At 44.8% G+C, this 18,028-nt stretch overlaps 1 protein-coding gene across 2 annotated transcripts in view; it reads left to right on the plus strand.

Moving 5' to 3' along the window:
- The window catches only part of SARDH (sarcosine dehydrogenase), a 164,972-nt gene that overhangs the window by 65,607 nt on the left and 81,337 nt on the right, over positions 1 to 18,028 (plus strand). For both annotated transcript variants that reach the window (XM_082264400.1, XM_082264401.1), the window contains exon 11: positions 10,110 to 10,251. In XM_082264400.1, coding sequence (XP_082120526.1) covers positions 10,110 to 10,251 — 142 coding nt within the window. The remainder of the gene's footprint in view (positions 1 to 10,109; positions 10,252 to 18,028) is intronic.

Consider the following 18,028-nt stretch of genomic DNA (forward strand, 5'->3'; position numbering starts at 1 on the left):
GGGTGCTGGGCCTGATGGTGTCTACCTTTTTGAGGTGGTACCATTTGCACAGTTCCATACGAGGTCCCTGCAAATGGGTCAAGACTCCGCAGTCTCTGAACAATCAGATCCGGCTGAGTTGGGGAACGAAGGAGTCCCTGATATGGTGGCTTCATTCTCCGGTGCTTCGGCTGAGCAAACCTTCCTCCCCTTGTATTGGACAGTGGTCACCACAGATGCCAGGCTGTCCAGCCTGGGAGGGGTCCTCTGCAAAAATTCTGCTCAGGGGATCTGAACACTGGAAGAGTCCAGACTACCGATCAGTGTCTTGGAACTCCAAGAGATCAGACTGTGTCTGGACCATTGGATTGATCATCTTCAGAGTTGTCCAGTGTGCATTCAATCGGACAATGCCACGGCCGTGGCTTATGTGAATCACCAAGGGGGCACAAGAAGTGTCCTGGCGGCTCTGGAGGTAGCTGGCATTCTAAGGTGGGCAGAAGGGTTCGTTCCAGCCCTTTCCGCCGTACACATTCCTGGGGTGGAAAACTGGCATTTGGATTACCTCAGCCGGCAGGCGCTGGACCAAAGGGAGTGGTCCCTTCATCTGGAAGTGTTTCATCAGTTGTGTCTCGGGTGTGGCACCCCCCCCCCCCCCCGAGGTGGATCTGTTGGCATCTCACCTCAATAGAAAGGTGCAGAGGTTTGTGGCTCAGTCAAGGGACCCTCCAGCAGATGCCACGGACGCGCTGATGGCCCCGTGGGGTCAGTATTGTCTGATTTACGCCTTTCTTCCTCTCAAGCTTCTGCTAAGACTTCTACGCAAGATTAAAGGCTGAAGGGTTTCCGGTCATCTTAGTGGCTCTGGACTGGCCTTGCCAGGCTTGGTACGACGATCTGGTATGGCTGGTCGTCACTTTTTCTTGGAAGCTTCCTTTCCTCTCAGGGAGGATCTGCTGTCCCAAGGTCCAATCTTCCATCCTGCTTTGCAGTCACTGGCTTTGACGGCTTGGCTGTTGATCGCCAGGTGCTGAAGGATAGAGCTTTATCTGAGTCGGTGATTCCTTCACTGTTAAAAGCTGGTAAATCTACTTCTAGGAGGATCTACCATCGTACATGGAAAACGTACATTGTGTGGTGTGAGTCTCTTCTCGGTGGCTCGGATCTTGACCTTCCTTCAACGGGAGGTTGAACAGAAATTGGCCTTGAGTACCATCAAGGGCCAGGTGTCGGCTTTGACAGTCTTCTTCCAATGACCTTTGGCCACATACTCTCTGGTGTGTGCCTTTCTTCAGGGTGTCCAACATTTGGTTCTTCCAGTGCGGGCTGCGTTGCCGCCTTTGGACCTCAATTTTGTGCTCTCGGTCCTCCAGAAGCCTCCCTTTGAGAACCTTTGGGAGATTCCCCTGCTTACACTGTCCCAGAAGGTGGCCTTTTTAGTGGCTCTCACCTCTGCATGCTGGGTGTTGGAACTGGTGGCGTTATCCTGTCGTTCACCTTACCTGGTGATTCACAGAGATAAGGTGGTTATTCGCCCCTTTCTGTCGTTCCTTCCAAAGGTTGTCTCTGATTTTCATTTGATTGAAGACCCTGTGTTGCCTTCCCTGTGTCCCAGGCCTAAACATCTGAAGGAAATTGCCTTGCATGCCTTGGATGTGGTCCGGGCAATTAGGGTGTACCTGGCAGCTATAGAGTCTTTCAGGAAGTCAGACTCTCTTTTTGTGCTGACAGATGGGCCTCGTTAAGAGTTGTTCGCTTCCTCTGTGACCATTTCCAGATGGATCAGACAGACAGTGATTCAGGCTTATTCCATAAAGGGTCAGGTTCCTCCTTTCCCTGTTAAGGCGCACTCTACACTGGCCCTTAGTGCCTCCTGTACTTTCTGTCATCAGGTGTCAGTGACGCAGGTTTGCAAGGCGGCCAGTAGGTCGTCGGTGCACACTTTCACAGAGTTTTATAAAGTGGATGTGTTGGCATCTGCAGATGCTTCTTTTGGCCGCAAGGTTTTGCAGGCTGCTGTTGAGAGGACCTGATCCTCTTTGGGTGTATTGTTTTTTCAGATGGGCTCCAGTTGTTTTGGTTGCTCTCCTGTTGCCTGTTTAGCCTTGGGAATTTTTTTGCTGTTCCCACCCCTCATGTTTAACCACTTGGCGACTGCTGTCAGTATATTTACTGCGGCAGTCAGCCCCTCACAGGCAAAGCGACGTAGGGCTACGTCGCTCGCCTGTGAGCCTCTAGGGGGCGAGCGCGCGCCGCCGGAGGTGCGCTCCCGCCCCCGCTCGTTCACGGACACCCCCGCGCGTGTGGCCGGCGCACCCGATGTCCGCCGGCCACTCGCGATCGTCCGTTGCAGAGGGAGAAAGGCAGGCGGCTAATGTAAACAAAGCGGCCTGTCATTCTCCCCTGTGTAAGAACAGAGATCATACGGTCCTGCTATGTAGGATCATATGTCTCTGTTGTTACACCACTAGCCACATCCCTTCACAGTTAGAAGCACGCCCCTAGGGAAACACTTAACCCCTGCATCACCAGTAAAGTTAACCCCTTCCCTGCCAGTGTCATTTTTACAGTAACAGTGCATATTGTGACAGGAAGTCAGGTAAATCTGGGAATGTAGTCACTGAGAGGAGACACATTCCCACCTGCTTTGAAAAGTTCACTGATACTATAGGGTGTTGGCTGCAAAAAGAGCCAGCAGGAAGTTGAAAACCATTCAGCTGTTCAGAATGAGGAGATCAAGGCCTCTATAATTTGTCCAGAGAAAATCTATTGAGTGCTGCCTCCTGTCGCTGTGTGAGCTGGGAAGAGGAGGACAGACATACGTGTACCTCCCGACGCCGTGTGGGCATGGGAGAAGGACTGCTGCCGCCTGTCGCCGTGTGGGCTGGGAGAGGGGGACAGTCGGATGTGTGCCTCCCGACAAGCTGGTGAGCATGGGAGAAGACCCCCTACAGCGATGTGAAGCTAAGGAGGGTAACCACGAGTGAAGACGTCTCAAAGGTGAGAAGACAAAGTGTTCCATGTGAAGAGTGTGAAGAGTAAAGGGACCTGTTAAATGAACTGTGTTCAATGTGAAGGATCTGAAGAGTAAAGGATCCTGTTATAAATGAACATGTGCTGTGTGAAAGAAAACAAAGGGACATGTTCAATGGACAATGTTTGTGCTGTGTGAAAAGCAAACAAATGGACATTTGAGTGTCTGCTGTAGGATCAGCAGTGTCGGCCCAACAGTAGGTTGGGAAGACTTCTTAGGTAGGTTCCAGCGTGAGAAGGTAGCCGCCCACAGAGGCAAGGATTTATTTTGTCTTTTATTTTATTTTGGCTGTTTTGACGCTTGCAATTATGTGAAGTAAATTGCATGAATAAATCAGTCTTGTTTTCAACCTCTGCTCGGCTATCTCTCTGTGAAAACGCACCCCCAAAGGGGTCACCCATACGCCTACCACCGAGCTAATCCCTCACATATGGTGGAGGTATGCAGTGGGCATAAGCAGAGATCCCTGCAAGGAAGTGCAAATGTTTGATGAACTTTATCTGGTGCATGAGATTGCACAATCTAGGTGTGCAGGAGAGAAGATCCTGACAGAAAAAAAAATGTGTTTTAAAGAGACAGCGGTCTCAAAATTATTTGATGAACTTTGTTGTGTCTGGTGCAAGTGACTGCACAAACTGTGTGTGCAGGAAAAGAGATCTTGCAAGAGAGAGAAAAACTACATGTGTTAAAGAGACAGTGGTCTGAAAATTTTTTGCTGGACTGTGAAAAATTTGTGGAGTTATTGAAGATGGGGCAATCCAAACGCCTGAAAAATGCAAAGATAGATGAAATGAGAGACCGGATTCTATGGATGGAGGGGATGTTACCGTCTGAACCAACCCCATCCATGCCTAAAGAGAGTCTACTAAAGAGGAAGGTTGTTGTCCCTAGCAACACTGATGAAACTGCTATGGAGACGCAGTGTGCTCAGATGAAAAGTAAACCCAAAATGGGGGAGATGCTGAAACAACGGAGCTTTGCAGCTCAACAAAAGGCTCATCAAGAGAGCATGGCAGGCTGGAAACAGAGACGCCAGCAGCCAATGGAGGCCATCGGTTTGGAGGAAACCGAGTATGTGTGCAGGGCTGAGTTGGATGCCTTGCAACGGAAAATGGAAGAAAAGGAACAAGCCTTGGAATTGCTTAAAATGGAGCATAGAAACTTGCAGGAAATGAATGAACTACTCAAGTCTCATGTGTTACAGTGGGAAGAATCCACTGCTCTTCTTTTGGTCGAGTTGCAAAAATGTCAAGACACTATAAAGGAGAAAGATACCATCCTCATGGAAAAGGAAATTGAAATTCAGACTTTGCAGAAGCAAAGTATGTGTGAAATGTTGGAGTTGCGTAATCAGCTGGAAAAAAGTCTTCAGTGTTTGGAAGTTACAAAAATAGACCTGCAGGAGTCGCAGGAACAGAATGTCGCTCTGAAAACGACATTGTCTCTCAGCGACAACGAGAAAAGTGAAAGAGAGGCTAAATTACTGAGTACTGTGTATGAGCTCACCACTTTGAGCAATGTGGTAGATGAATTACGTGCAGACTGTGAAAGTTGGAAAGGTGAAGCCCAACGTTTCCAGCAGCAGTTAAAGGAGAAAGAAGCCTGTGTGGCAGAATTACAGTCTCATTCCCAGAAGCTAGCCAATGAGGTGAAAGCTCTTATGCAGGGAAAAGGAGATTGTGAACATAAGAGGGAAAAAGTAGAGGCACGGCTTCTGGAATCGCAAGTCAAGGTGTCAGAAGGTGACCGATTGTGTGCTAAGCTGTCAGAGAAGGCAAACCGACTGCAGGTTGAGTTGGACAATGTTACAAATCGGCTTTCTCAAGCAGACAGCAAATCTAGAGAAATTGCGGAAGATTTTTCTATCTTGGAATCGCAGCTGCAAGACACGCAGGAACTCTTACAGGAAGAGAGGTGTCAAAGGCTGAGTTTTAGCACAAAGCTCAAACAAATGGAAGATGAGAAAAATGGCTTCCTGGAACAATTAAAAGAGGAGGCGGAAGCAAAGAAAAACCTATCAGAGCAAGTCGCAACATTGCAAGCTCAGATAGCGGATATGAAAAAACGCATGGAAGAAAGCGTTGGTTCATTACAGTGTGTTGAAGATGTGAAAAAGAAGTTTGATCAGATGCTTGGTGAAGAGAAGACTGTGTCTGCAAAATATGCAGAAGAACGCGCACGTGCAGAAACGGAGGTGCGTGATAACGAGAGCAAAGCCCTGTTCTTGGCTCGCTCTTTGGAGGAAGCTCTAGAGTGTAAGGCTGAACTAGAAAGTGTTAAACAGCTGCATACAGAAATGGAAGAATTGGTCAGCTCCAAGGATGATGTTGTGAAAAGCGTTCAGGAGCTAGAAAAGTCTAAGCGAGCCTTAGAACAGCAAGTAGAAGAGATGAAGATTCCGTTGCAGGAACTGGAAGAGGAATTCCAGGCAACAGAGGATCTGTCCCAAAGAGGGGATAGTGTGCCTGATGCAGTTTTTAAAAGGATCAGTGTTTTGGGGTCTGTCCTGAGTGAGCCTCAGAAATGTGATGACATGTGGCTTGAATCACCCCTTTGGAATAAACCGTTCCTTCAAAAACTTCAAGCATTGGAAAATGTATCATTAGAACTTCAGCAAACAAAGGAGCTGAGTAAGAAATGTGATGATTTCTCAGTTCAGGCTGAAAACCTAGTGGGGAAAACTAAGGCTGTTGGTGAAAACGTGAAGCAAATGAATAAGTGCCTTTCAGGGAGTGTTTCCAAAATGGAACTGGTGAAAGACGGGTGGCAGAAGTTTGATCGTGATCTTGAGATGCATTCCATGTGGAATTCAGATAGAGAAAAAGAACTAGGTGACCTTGAGCGGTCAAATAGTTCAGCAGAAAGTGCATTGAAGAAACCTGTAAAAGAATGTGTTGCAGTTCCATGCTTCTTCACTGATGCAGAGAGGAGGTCTATAATGGATACCACCCAGATCGCTGGGTTCAACTGTGTTGTTGCCTTTAACCCCTATGTTGGTGGAAGGAAAGTTGATGATGTTCTGGTTGGCTACTTCTGTGAAGAGTTTGGCAAGAAATATAAACTGAATATCAAATCAAATAGTAGGCCTTTACTGCGACTCGCTCAGGAGGGCGAAAAGTTTAAGAAGTTGATGAGTGCAAATGCTTCAGATCTGCCTATGAATATGAAATGTTTGGTGAATGATATTGATGTCTCTGGGAAAAGGAACAGGGGTCACTTTGAAGAAATGTGTGACAGCCTGTTGTCTCAATTGGAAAATCCTCTGCACAGCATCTTAGAGCAAGCAAAGCTCAAGAAGGAAGATCATTCCCTTTTACAACAAAAAGTCAATGATTGTGTACAGCTGTATGGAGAGGCAACTCAAGTCACAGAGGGATGTCAAGAGTCCCTACTTGGAACAAACCTTAGTGAAGCAAAGGTTCTCAAAGTTTTGTGGAAAACATTTATGGATTGCAGAGAGAGGCGTCTTAAGAATGTTGAAGACATTAAGACTAGCCCAATTGAGTTGCCTATGGATCACGGACCTCCATGGTGGATTGGACAGACGGTTATGAGGGACAAGCTGTCTGACATTTATGAGAAAGCTGTCAATGAAGATGACAGAAACGAGAAGGAGCAAAATTATGCCAAAAATGCAGTTGAAGAATGTGTATATGAGATGAGAGACAAACTGTGTGGCATTTATGAGAAATCTGTCAGTGAAGATGACAGAAACAGTTTCATCCGGAAGCTTGAGGATAATAGGAGGCTTATCAGTGAGTCAGCAGTGCCTGACACATGCGTGCCTGGAAATATGTGTCCCAACCCTAGGGTTGAAACAAGAGGGGGGGGTATGTGACAGGAAGTCAGGTAAATCTGGGAATGTAGTCACTGAGAGGAGACACATTCCCACCTGCTTTGAAAAGTTCACTGATACTATAGGGTGTTGGCTGCAAAAAGAGCCAGCAGGAAGTTGAAAACCATTCAGCTGTTCAGAATGAGGAGATCAAGGCCTCTATAATTTGTCCAGAGAAAATCTATTGAGTGCTGCCTCCTGTCGCTGTGTGAGCTGGGAAGAGGAGGACAGACATACGTGTACCTCCCGACGCCGTGTGGGCATGGGAGAAGGACTGCTGCCGCCTGTCGCCGTGTGGGCTGGGAGAGGGGGACAGTCGGATGTGTGCCTCCCGACAAGCTGGTGAGCATGGGAGAAGACCCCCTACAGCGATGTGAAGCTAAGGAGGGTAACCACGAGTGAAGACGTCTCAAAGGTGAGAAGACAAAGTGTTCCATGTGAAGAGTGTGAAGAGTAAAGGGACCTGTTAAATGAACTGTGTTCAATGTGAAGGATCTGAAGAGTAAAGGATCCTGTTATAAATGAACATGTGCTGTGTGAAAGAAAACAAAGGGACATGTTCAATGGACAATGTTTGTGCTGTGTGAAAAGCAAACAAATGGACATTTGAGTGTCTGCTGTAGGATCAGCAGTGTCGGCCCAACAGTAGGTTGGGAAGACTTCTTAGGTAGGTTCCAGCGTGAGAAGGTAGCCGCCCACAGAGGCAAGGATTTATTTTGTCTTTTATTTTATTTTGGCTGTTTTGACGCTTGCAATTATGTGAAGTAAATTGCATGAATAAATCAGTCTTGTTTTCAACCTCTGCTCGGCTATCTCTCTGTGAAAACGCACCCCCAAAGGGGTCACCCATACGCCTACCACCGAGCTAATCCCTCACAATATGTATAGCACTGGTAACCCCAAAAGTGTCAAAAATGTCAGTCAAGGGTCCGATCTGTTCGCCGCAATGTCGCAGTCCCGCAAAAAAAATCGCAGATTGCCGCCATTACTCGTTAAAAAAAAAAAAAACAACAAAAATGACAAAAATCTTTCCCTTAGTTAGTAAATGCAATAACTTTTGCGCAAACCAATCAAAATACGCTTTTTGCTTTTTTTTTTACCAAATATATGTAGCAGAAAACAAATTGGCCTAAAATATTAAAAAATTTAGATTTTTACATTTTTTTGGGGAATTTCATATAAAAAAATGTGAAAAATATTGTTATTTTTGCAAAATTGTCGCTTTTTTTTGTTTATAGCGCATGATCAAAAAATCGCACAGGTGATCAAATACCACCAAAAGAAAGCCCTGTTTGTGGGAAAAAAAGGACATCAAATTCGTTTAGGTACAGCGTCGCAGAACAGCGCAATTGTCCGTTAAAGTCACGCAGTGCCGAATCGCAAAATAGGCCCTGGTCAGGAAGGGGGTAAAATCTTCCGGGGGTTAAGTGGTTAACACTGCTTTGGGACGTCCCAATGGTTATGAAGTTCTGAAGCTGTGTCTATCAATGAAAGAGAAAATGAAAGAGAAAATTGGATTTTTGACTTACCGTAAAATCCATTTCTCTGATGTTCATTGACGGACACTAGGCATAAAAAAGTATGGCTATGCCCATGAGCAGTCCCAGGGGATATACTCCCTCTCTCTGCTATAGGCACTCAGTTTAGTTACAAGCAGTGTCAGAAGAATTACAACTCCACAGGGGTGGGTGCTGTGTCCGTCAATGAACATCAGAGAAATGGATTTTACGGTAGATCAAAAATCCCATTTTTTTTGGTGTACTATGCCTTAAGCTGCCAAATGCAGTTGCATACACTTGCATTTTTAAAAAAATGGGTTTGGCTATTTCTAAGCATGCTGTAACTGAGCAGGTCTGACCCAGGAAGGGACCTGCAGCTTTCCGACTTGGATGAGGCTGGTAAAGCAATATAGTTGCTAATTATGTCAGGTATCAAATACTGGAGAGCCCTGTAGTAGTCATTGTCTTTTTCAAAAAAGAACACATTTTCTATACAAAAAACAATTATTATAAATCTTGTGTTGCTTTGCACCACCTGTCACTTGCTGGTCACCATTGGAGATCTGTTTGCCACAAAGACCCTCTGTGTGGTGTACAGAGCAAAATAGCTAAATTGCTTGTAAATGCAAGTCTTGCACAGAGCAGCACAATGCAGCTCACATAAACATCAGAAACGAAGAATTTGATATAGGGAAGTTTTTGGATGGTGTTGGTCACTAAATAAGCACACTAGCACAAATCGGGAAAGTAAAGGAAAAGTTGTTAGGTATTATCTGTAGTGGTGTCCCATAATGGTTTCCTTTCATTTTTTTACGTAATAATTTTAAACCCAGAAATGTTGAATTGAGTTACAGATAATAATTGCAGCTGCATGTCAGTTAATTACCCCGGAAATCACACTCATCAGTCGTCACGCACATATGGCCCCTGATCTCTTTTTTATTGCGCATCCTTTATTAACGCCCTTCTCCAGCGGCTGGACAGTGCTAAGCAGTAATCACACAGCAGAGTAAAACTTATCATTAAATCTATTTCTGCCCTAAAGCAGCACTGTCTAATTATGCCACAGGCTAATGATGAAGATGAGAGAATTAAATGTGGGAGGTGTAGTTGCTGGATGTATGTCCTTTCCTTATTGGCAATTTTCACTTCTACGCAAAGCAAGACAATGCTCAGGAATTTCTGACGAGGCCAGAATTCAGGAGATGTGACAGTCCGGGTCATTGGTGACTCCCAGAATGCTCTGTACCACTCCTGAATGCCTTTGTTTGGTGTTTGGAAGTCAACGAAAGCTACAGTCATAAATAATGATAATTACCATTAATGATACTCTGTTGGAGAGCGCAGGATACTGTATTGTACAGCCTGAGCACACAGACAAAGGATTTACAAACCAATTTAGAATGAATCACACTAAAAGGTTGATTTTATTATTTTTATGGGTTCATATAAAAGAACAATTTGGACAAATATGTTAAATGAACTGTAGTTCACTTATGTAATCCTTCGAAAGTCATGACATTACTTTTTTCAGTTCAGCTACTGAAATATATAAAATCTGTCTATAAGTTGTGTTTCTTTAAAAGTTTAAATCAGGGTTGCAGTGGGATTACCTGTTCTAAAATCGGATGAAGGTACTTTGTCAAAGTTTAGAGTAGGTATCATCAATGAGGATGGGCCAAAATTCTAAATTTTGTAGATATCCTTGTGTTATGTGGCAGGTATATGAAAACATGACTTCTTCTATATTTACGTTCTTCAGGAGATTCCATCATTCATTGACCAATCACAACCGCTGGATGCGAGAACGCAGTCACGAGTCCTACGCTAAAAACTACTCTGTCGTTTTTCTGTACGATGAGCCTCTGGCTGGAAGGAATATGAGGAAAGATCCTCTGTATGAGGTAAAGAAGAGAAAGTGAACAAAAATATATATTGGTTGAGAGATGTTGGGCTTGTGGTCCTTTATTTGCAGTAGGCTCCAAAGAATGTTTTACTGCATGGATAAGAAAAGGATAATAAAGGGTCATTCTACACAAAACTCATATTTTAGTGTAGTAGATGCTGAAGAGTTATCGTAATTGTCCCATCAAAATAGTTTTTATGGGGAAATATGGCGAAGGAGTACATTCACTGTCATGTTTTACCTGCTATTTGTTACTCTGTTAGAGAGATGGTACTGTCCTGGTAAAAGCAGTTTCACGAGACAGGAAGTGGGGTAATATCACTAGCAGCATAGACAAAAATCAATATGCCCACCATGTCATCTCCTTATTGCTGTCTGTGTTCCTGTTGTAGTTTTTTTCTCAATTCTTGTCCAGTGAAGCCATTGTCACCTTGATTTTAAGTGTGGGGGGGGGGGGGGGGTATCTCTCCACATGGCAGTATAAACCATACACACTATACAATTTTGTTGTTAGTTTTCCTTTAGATTTACCCTCAACTACAGGATGTAGTGCGAGGGCCTGCCTAATTGCATAAAAATTTAAAGTGTTTAGGTTTGACCTTCTATTATATGGTTTTGGTAAAGTTAAAGGACAAAATCTAAAGAGGATTGTATAGTGTGTGTCCAGCTTTACTCTTCTTCACTCTATCCAAAACTAAAAAAAAATGTTAATGGGTGTAAACATAAAGAGCTCATTCACATTGTTGTATTGTGGTTACCGCAACACATGCATTCAGGTGGATAGCAGTGCCATTTATTTTGAATGCCACCCAACGTACGTAACCAATGCACCCTCAATGCTGCTGTGTTGACCCGCACCGCATACACTACTGTGCATTGTAATGCGTTGTGTCGAGAGAAAAAAATAGTATAGGTCTGGTTTGGGGTGTGTTAAATAAATGGGCTACCTTAATGCAACACACATTAATGCACATTAACGCACGTTATGACATGTGTCAACGCATGTTTGTTAACGCACCACAACGCGGCAAGCATATCTAAATGTGTTGTAAATCACCTGATTAGAGATATCTCTGTGTTGAATTCCAGTTGGTGCTGTGGTTTTTTTATTGTATATCAGGGGTCTCCATATTTTCTTAACAAACGAACAGTTTACTGACCTTCTGACTTTGAGGGGGCCAGACTGTGGCCAGTGTAATTAGAAAATGCTCTGGCATCAATGGGAGTAAACAATGCCCCATCATTGGCATTAGTAGGAAAATAATGTCCCATTGTTGGTATCACAGGAAAGATTAGTTTCTCCTCATTGGTGTCAGTGGAAAGAATAGTGCCCCATCATTGGGAAGGAATAATGCCCCATCATTGGTGTCAGTGTGAAGAATAGTGCCCCATCATTGGTGTCAGTGTGAAGAATCCCATATGGAAGAAAAATATATTTCCAATATATTTAGGGAAAATATTTTAGAAATATATTGAATATGGCCAAAATTGTAGCATTTCAAATATATTTCCAATATATTTGGGAAAAGTAAATTAAAAATGCTTTTTTAAAATATATTTTTCTTCCATGTGGGATACTGCCCCATCATTGGTATTCGTGGAAGGAATAGTGCCCCATCATTGGTATTAGTGGAAGGATTAATGCCCCATCATTGGTATCAGTGGAAGGAATAGTGCCCCATCATTGGTGTCAGTGGGAAGAATAGTGCCCCATTATTGGTGTCAGTGGAAAGAATAGTGCCCCATCATTGGTATCAGTGGAAGGAATAGTGCCCCATCATTGGTGTTAATGGGAAGAATAGTGCCCCATTATTGGTGTCAGTGGAAAGAATAGTGCCCCATCATTGGTATCAGTGGAAGGAATAATGCCCCTTCATTTGTATCAGTGGGCAGAATAGTGAGTGGGCAGAATAGTGCCCCATCATTGGTGTCAGTGCAAGAAATAGTGCCCCATCATTGGTGTCAGTGGAAGGAATAGTGTCCCATTATTGGTGTCAGTGGGAGAATAGTGCCATGTATCAGTGGGAGGAATAGTGCCCCAAGGGAAAGATAAAAGCCACAAATGGCCACAGGTTGGGGACCACTGTTCTAAAGTGATGTCAGCAAGTGACTCAGCAGATCGGACTTCGTCTCTATCACTTTTGAAAAAAACACATGATACAAATGATTTAAATTGAGTTGCAGTTCAGTGAGTAAAATAAGTATTTCCCTACCAACCAACAATAATTCTGGCTACCACAGACTGGCTACAGAATGTGCTCATGTGGTACACAGATTAAGTCCTGTCAATTTAAGAAGGTGCTCCTAACGACAACTCATTATGTGTTTGAAAGACACCTGTCCACAGAATCTCTTTCTTCCATTCAAACTGCACCATCATGGGCAAGGCCAAAGAGCTGTCAAAGGATGTCAGGGACACAGTTGTAGACCTGCACAAGGCTGGAATGGGCTTCAAGACCATCAGCAAGAACCTTGATGAGAAGGAGACAACTGTTGGAGTAATTATTCGCAAATGGAAGAACTAAGAAAAAAAACATCAATCACCCTCGGTCTGGAGCTTCATGCAAGATTTTGCCTCACGGGGGTAAGGATAATCATGAGAAAATTGAGGGATCAGCTCAGAACTACATGGCAGGAGCTTGTGAATGATCTCAAGGCAGTTGGAACCACAGTCACCAAACAAACCATTGGTAACAGAATATGCCGCCATGGATTGAAATCCTGCAGCGCCGGCAAGGTTCACCTCCACTAAAAGGCAAATGTACAGGCCCATCTGAAGTTTGCCAATGAACATATAAATGATTCAGAGAAGGATTGGGAGAAATTGCTGTGGTCAGATGAGACCGAAATTAGGCTCTTGGAGGAAGAAAAATGCTGACTATGACCCTAAGAACACCATCCCTATAGCCAAGCACGGAGGTGGAAACATTATGGTTTGGGGCTGTTTCTCTGCTAATGGTACAGGTCGACTTTGCCACATTGAGGGGTCAGTGGTCGGGTGCCATGTATTGTAAGATCTTTGATGAGAATCTTCTTCCCACAGCTAGAATACTGAAGATGGTTCATGGATTGGGTCTTCCAGCATGAAAATGACCCATAACATACTGCCAGGGCAACAAAGGAGTGACTCAACAATTAGCACATTAAGGTCATGGAGTGGCCTAGCCAGTCTCCAGACCTTATTCCTATTGAAAATTTATGGAGGGAGCTGAAACTTCGAGTTGTCAAGCGACAGCCAAGAAACCTTAGGGATTTACCCTACGTTCACACCTATGCACTTTTTGGTGCGTTTTGCATTTTAAAGAAACGCACTACAGTCCATTTAACATGGTTTTGTATGGTACATATTTACATTTATGCGTTTTTCAGCTGGTGTATTTTTGGAAAGGGTTGGGGATTTTTTTTTCCTGCAGCAGATTGCATTTTGCTTGTAATGGACTTCAATGGAGTCGCGTCAGAAACGCAAGTGTTGCGTTTTTGATGCATTTTGTGTTTTTTTTTTTCCCTTTAAAAACACTTTCTATAGCTGGTTGCCATGGAGTGGGCCGGGAAACTGTGAACAAAAAAAAAGTGTGGGGTCCCTCCCCAGATCCATAGCAGGCCCTTATTCGAGCATGCAGCCCGGCAGGAAAGGGAGGGGGACATGCGCGCGCCCCTCCTGAACTGTACCAGGCTGCATGCACATAACATGAAGGGGGTGCTTTGGGGCAGGAGGGGTCTGAAGTCACAAGGGGTGGGGCCAAAAGGTGATGTCATTGGGTGGCGCCGTCCTTTACCTATTTCGAAAAAATGCCAGATGGAGAAGCAGACAGTCGGTTAGCCTAGCCTTTAACGAGTGCAGAGCTTTTTATTTTTTCGGGTTTGAAGGTCAGGCGGGTGGCATGATTGATGATGGATCTACATCAGGGGACATTATTTTTGGATTTTTAATAAAGGAATTGTCAAAAACTGTGTTTGTGTTTTTTGGGTGAGTGAGTAGGGGTGCCCCATGTACCCCATACTCATTACCATAAGGGGAGGGGGCAGGATCTGGGGATCCCTTTGTTAAAGGGGGCTTACAGATTCTGATAAGCCCCCTGTCCGCCACCCTCTACAACCACATCCCAGGGTTTTGGGGAAAATGCCCTTGTCCCCAACCATCAACATGGGGACAAGGTGCTTTGGGGTGTAGGGATGCATGCTCATGTAAGGGTCTGGTATGTATTTGGGAGGGGGGGGGCACACGCCATTTTTTTTTTTTTGCCTTGGGTCCCCCTTCAAATCCATGCCAGACCTGAAGGGCCTCTTCTGTCTTCCTTTTTATGCTATATCCAGAGTCGACTTCACTCTAGAGGAGTTCTGTGCCCTAGGGTATATTGACCATCCACAGCCTTACAAGTCACCTTGATTTTAAATGGATATTGTAATTAACTTTATGTGCCTCTGATATTATAATTTTTATATCTTGAGCGCTAGCATTTTATTTCTATTTCTGTTTTCTGCTATGGATCGAAGGGGGTCCCCACGCCGTTTTTTTTTCCACAAATGCTTTTGCCGGCAATTCTTTTTTTTACATTCAGCTGTCAGCCCAGAACCCCCGCTGACAGCTGATGACTCATCGGTTGTTAAGGACACGGTGGCCGTCCTAGTGAGTACACCCCTAAGTGAAAATGTCCAAATTGGGCCCAAATAGCCATTTTCCCTTCCCGGTGTCATGTGACTTGCTAGTGTTACAAGATCTCAGGTGTGAATGGGGAGCAGGTGTGTTACATTTGGTGTTATCGCTCTCACTCTCTCATACTGGTCACTGGAAGTTCAACATTGCATCTCATGGCAAAGAACTCTCTGAGGATCTGAAAAAAAGAATTGTTGCTCTACATAAATATGGCCTAGGCTATAAGAAGGTTGCCAAGACCCTGAAACTGAGCTGCAGCACAGTGGTCAAGACCATACAGTGGTTTCACAGGTCAAGTTCCACTCAGAACAGGTCTCGCCATGATCGACCAAAGAAGTTGAGGGCCCGTGCTCAGCGTCATATCCAGAGGTTGTCTTTGGAAAATAGACGTATGAGTGCTTCCAGCATTGCTGCAGAGGCTGAAGGGGTGGGGGAGTCAGCATTTCAGTGCTCAGACCATTTGCCGCAAACTGCATCAAATTGGTTTTCATGTCTCAGAAGGAAGCCTCTGTCATTCCTGTGGATGCAGTGGCATCACGTTGTCTCTCACTGCTGATGTCAGTTCCTGTATCAGCGGCGGCGGCACCATTTGCGTTCCAGGCTGGCTCCGCCGCAGTCAGCGGCTTCCCCTACCACCACTCAGAATTGCCGCTATTCGTGATTGAGATCGCATAGGGGGTGAATCGAAATCGCGATTCGCGAATGATTAATCATGCAGCTCTAGTATAGTGAATACATGTCACAGAATTCAAGGAAGTAAAAGTGTGGGGATCTTCACAAAGTAAGTTTCAAATTATTAAAAGTAGCTTAGAAATAATTGAAATACAATCTAGAAATGAAAATCTGATCATCCAGGGCGCAATTTGATTGAGAGCCCAGTGTGCCATGTCCATGGGTGTCCGCAAAGGGGGGCAACTTCCCTTTTAAAGTGGTTGTTAAGCCACTTTATACCATCCAGTCTGGTCTGTTTAACCACTTAAGCCCCGGAGGATTTGGCTGCTAAACGACCAGAGGGCATTTTGCGATTCGGCACTGCGTGACTTTAACGGACAATTGCGCGGTCGTGCGACGCTGTACCGAAACGAATTTGGCGTCCTTTTTTTCCCACAAACAGAGCTTTCTTTTGGTGGTATTTGATCACCTGTGCGATTTTTTGATCACGCGCTATAAACAAAAAAAGAGCGTAAATTTTGCAAAAATAGCAATATTTTTCCCTTTTTTTTATATGAAATTCCCCCAAAAAAAAATGTAAAAATCAAAATTTTTTAATATTTTCGGCCAATTTGTTTTATGCTACCTATGTTTGGTAAAAAAAATCGCAAAAAGCGTATTTTGATTGGTTTGCGCAAAAGTTATTGCGTTTACTAACAAAGGGAAAGATTTTTGTCATTTTTGTTGTTTTTTTTTTTAACGCGTAATGGCGGCGATCTGCGATTTTTTTTGCGGTACTGCGACATTGCGGCGGACAGATCGGACCCTTGACTGACATTTTTGACACTTTTGGGGTTACCAGTGACATTTCTACAGTAATCAGTGCTATACATATGCACTGTTACTGTAAAAATGCACTGGTAGTGAAGGGGTTAACTTTATTTGAGAGGGAGGGGCTGTGTGTGTCCCTAGGGGCGTGATTCTAACTGTGATTGGCTGTGGCTTCAACTGTATGCAGAGTGATCAATGGATCTACATAGTAGATCCATGTGATCAGCTCTCATACAGAGAGGAGAATGACAGGCAGCTTGTTTACACAAGCTGCCTGACTATCTCCCTCTCCCCCGCCGATCGCAGAGTGGCCGGCGGCGATCGGGTCCGCCGGTCACACGCGCGGGGGGGTCCGTGACCACGCGGGAGCGGGAGCGCGCCTCCGGCGGCGCGCGCTCGCTCCCTAAACCCTCACAGGCGAGCGACGTAGACCTACGTCACTTTGCCTGTGAGGGGCTGACCGCCGCCGTAGATAGTCGTGCGGCGGTCGGCAAGTGGTTAATAATCGTTTGTGCCCGTGTGCCTGTGTCAGTGTTTGAGTTTTAAAAAAAAAAAAAGTTCTTTACCAGTTTTTGGAGCGCTGATTGCCGTTCAGGTGACCTGCCGACTCTCTCCTCTTCCTGTCTGACAGCTGCCTGCAGCGGGCGGGGCCGAAGATTCCCCACTTACGTCAGTCCTGAGGGGAGGAGGAGAGGCCGAGAGGAGGTGAGAAGTGTCTGGTCACATGAGCGGCGATCGGCACTCCAAAAACTGGTAATGAACAGCCTATTTTACAGACTGTAGACAGTATATGAAACTTTAAATGTAACTACAGCAGTAGGAGGGGAGGATGCGGGCACTGACACAGGAGCAGACAGGCAGAGAAGGAGGGGGGAGAGAGGACAGGAGGGCTGCGGATGATGGAGGCACGTAGACTGACCACGGTGTCAGGGCTCAGCAGCCAAGGTATACTGTGGTCAATTTACAGAGGGGAGGACATAGCCAGGCAGGATCAGCCAGGTATTTTAGGTGATAGAAGGGGGTCAAACTACACAGCATAAGCATTGTGCTGTATAACATGCTTTAAGGGAACATTTTTGAGGTTAACAAATGCTTTGAAAATAAATTCAGCCGTTTCCCCTTTAAAAATAAATACTCGTGAGTCGATGCTCGCACAGTGACTGACTTCACCTTCATGACATTATCGAATAGGGGGCAGAGCATGGGTGACCTTAAAATGATGCCCCCCCTGAAAAAAGTTCTGCGGACGCCCATGGCCATGTCCCTCCTTTGACATCTGTTTGATCAGAGATACACTATATTACAATGTGTTAAAATATTGTTCTTCCACACTGTGTTTATGACCACACAGTAATGTCTGAACACCGTTTTTGCAATGGAAGTAAAAGACGTTTCAAGCCCTGACACCCAACTGTTATCATACTCTATAAAAATTAAAAAATCACAAAAAATAAATTTACCCGAAATCATAGTTTCCAGTTGCTTTGTACATGGAATGTGGAAAACGACCTAAGACCAACCTCCCAGTATGGTCAATAGGGAGAAGGAAGGGAGAAGGGAGAGGGAAAAGGGAAGGGGGAAATGGTGTTGTGGGACTTTCACGGTACAGTACTAATCAATTAGTCAAAAGGTAAAATAT

This window comes from Pelophylax lessonae (genome assembly GCF_965119305.1).
Source record: "Pelophylax lessonae genome assembly, chromosome: 7".
NCBI classification, from domain to species: domain Eukaryota; kingdom Metazoa; phylum Chordata; class Amphibia; order Anura; family Ranidae; genus Pelophylax; species Pelophylax lessonae.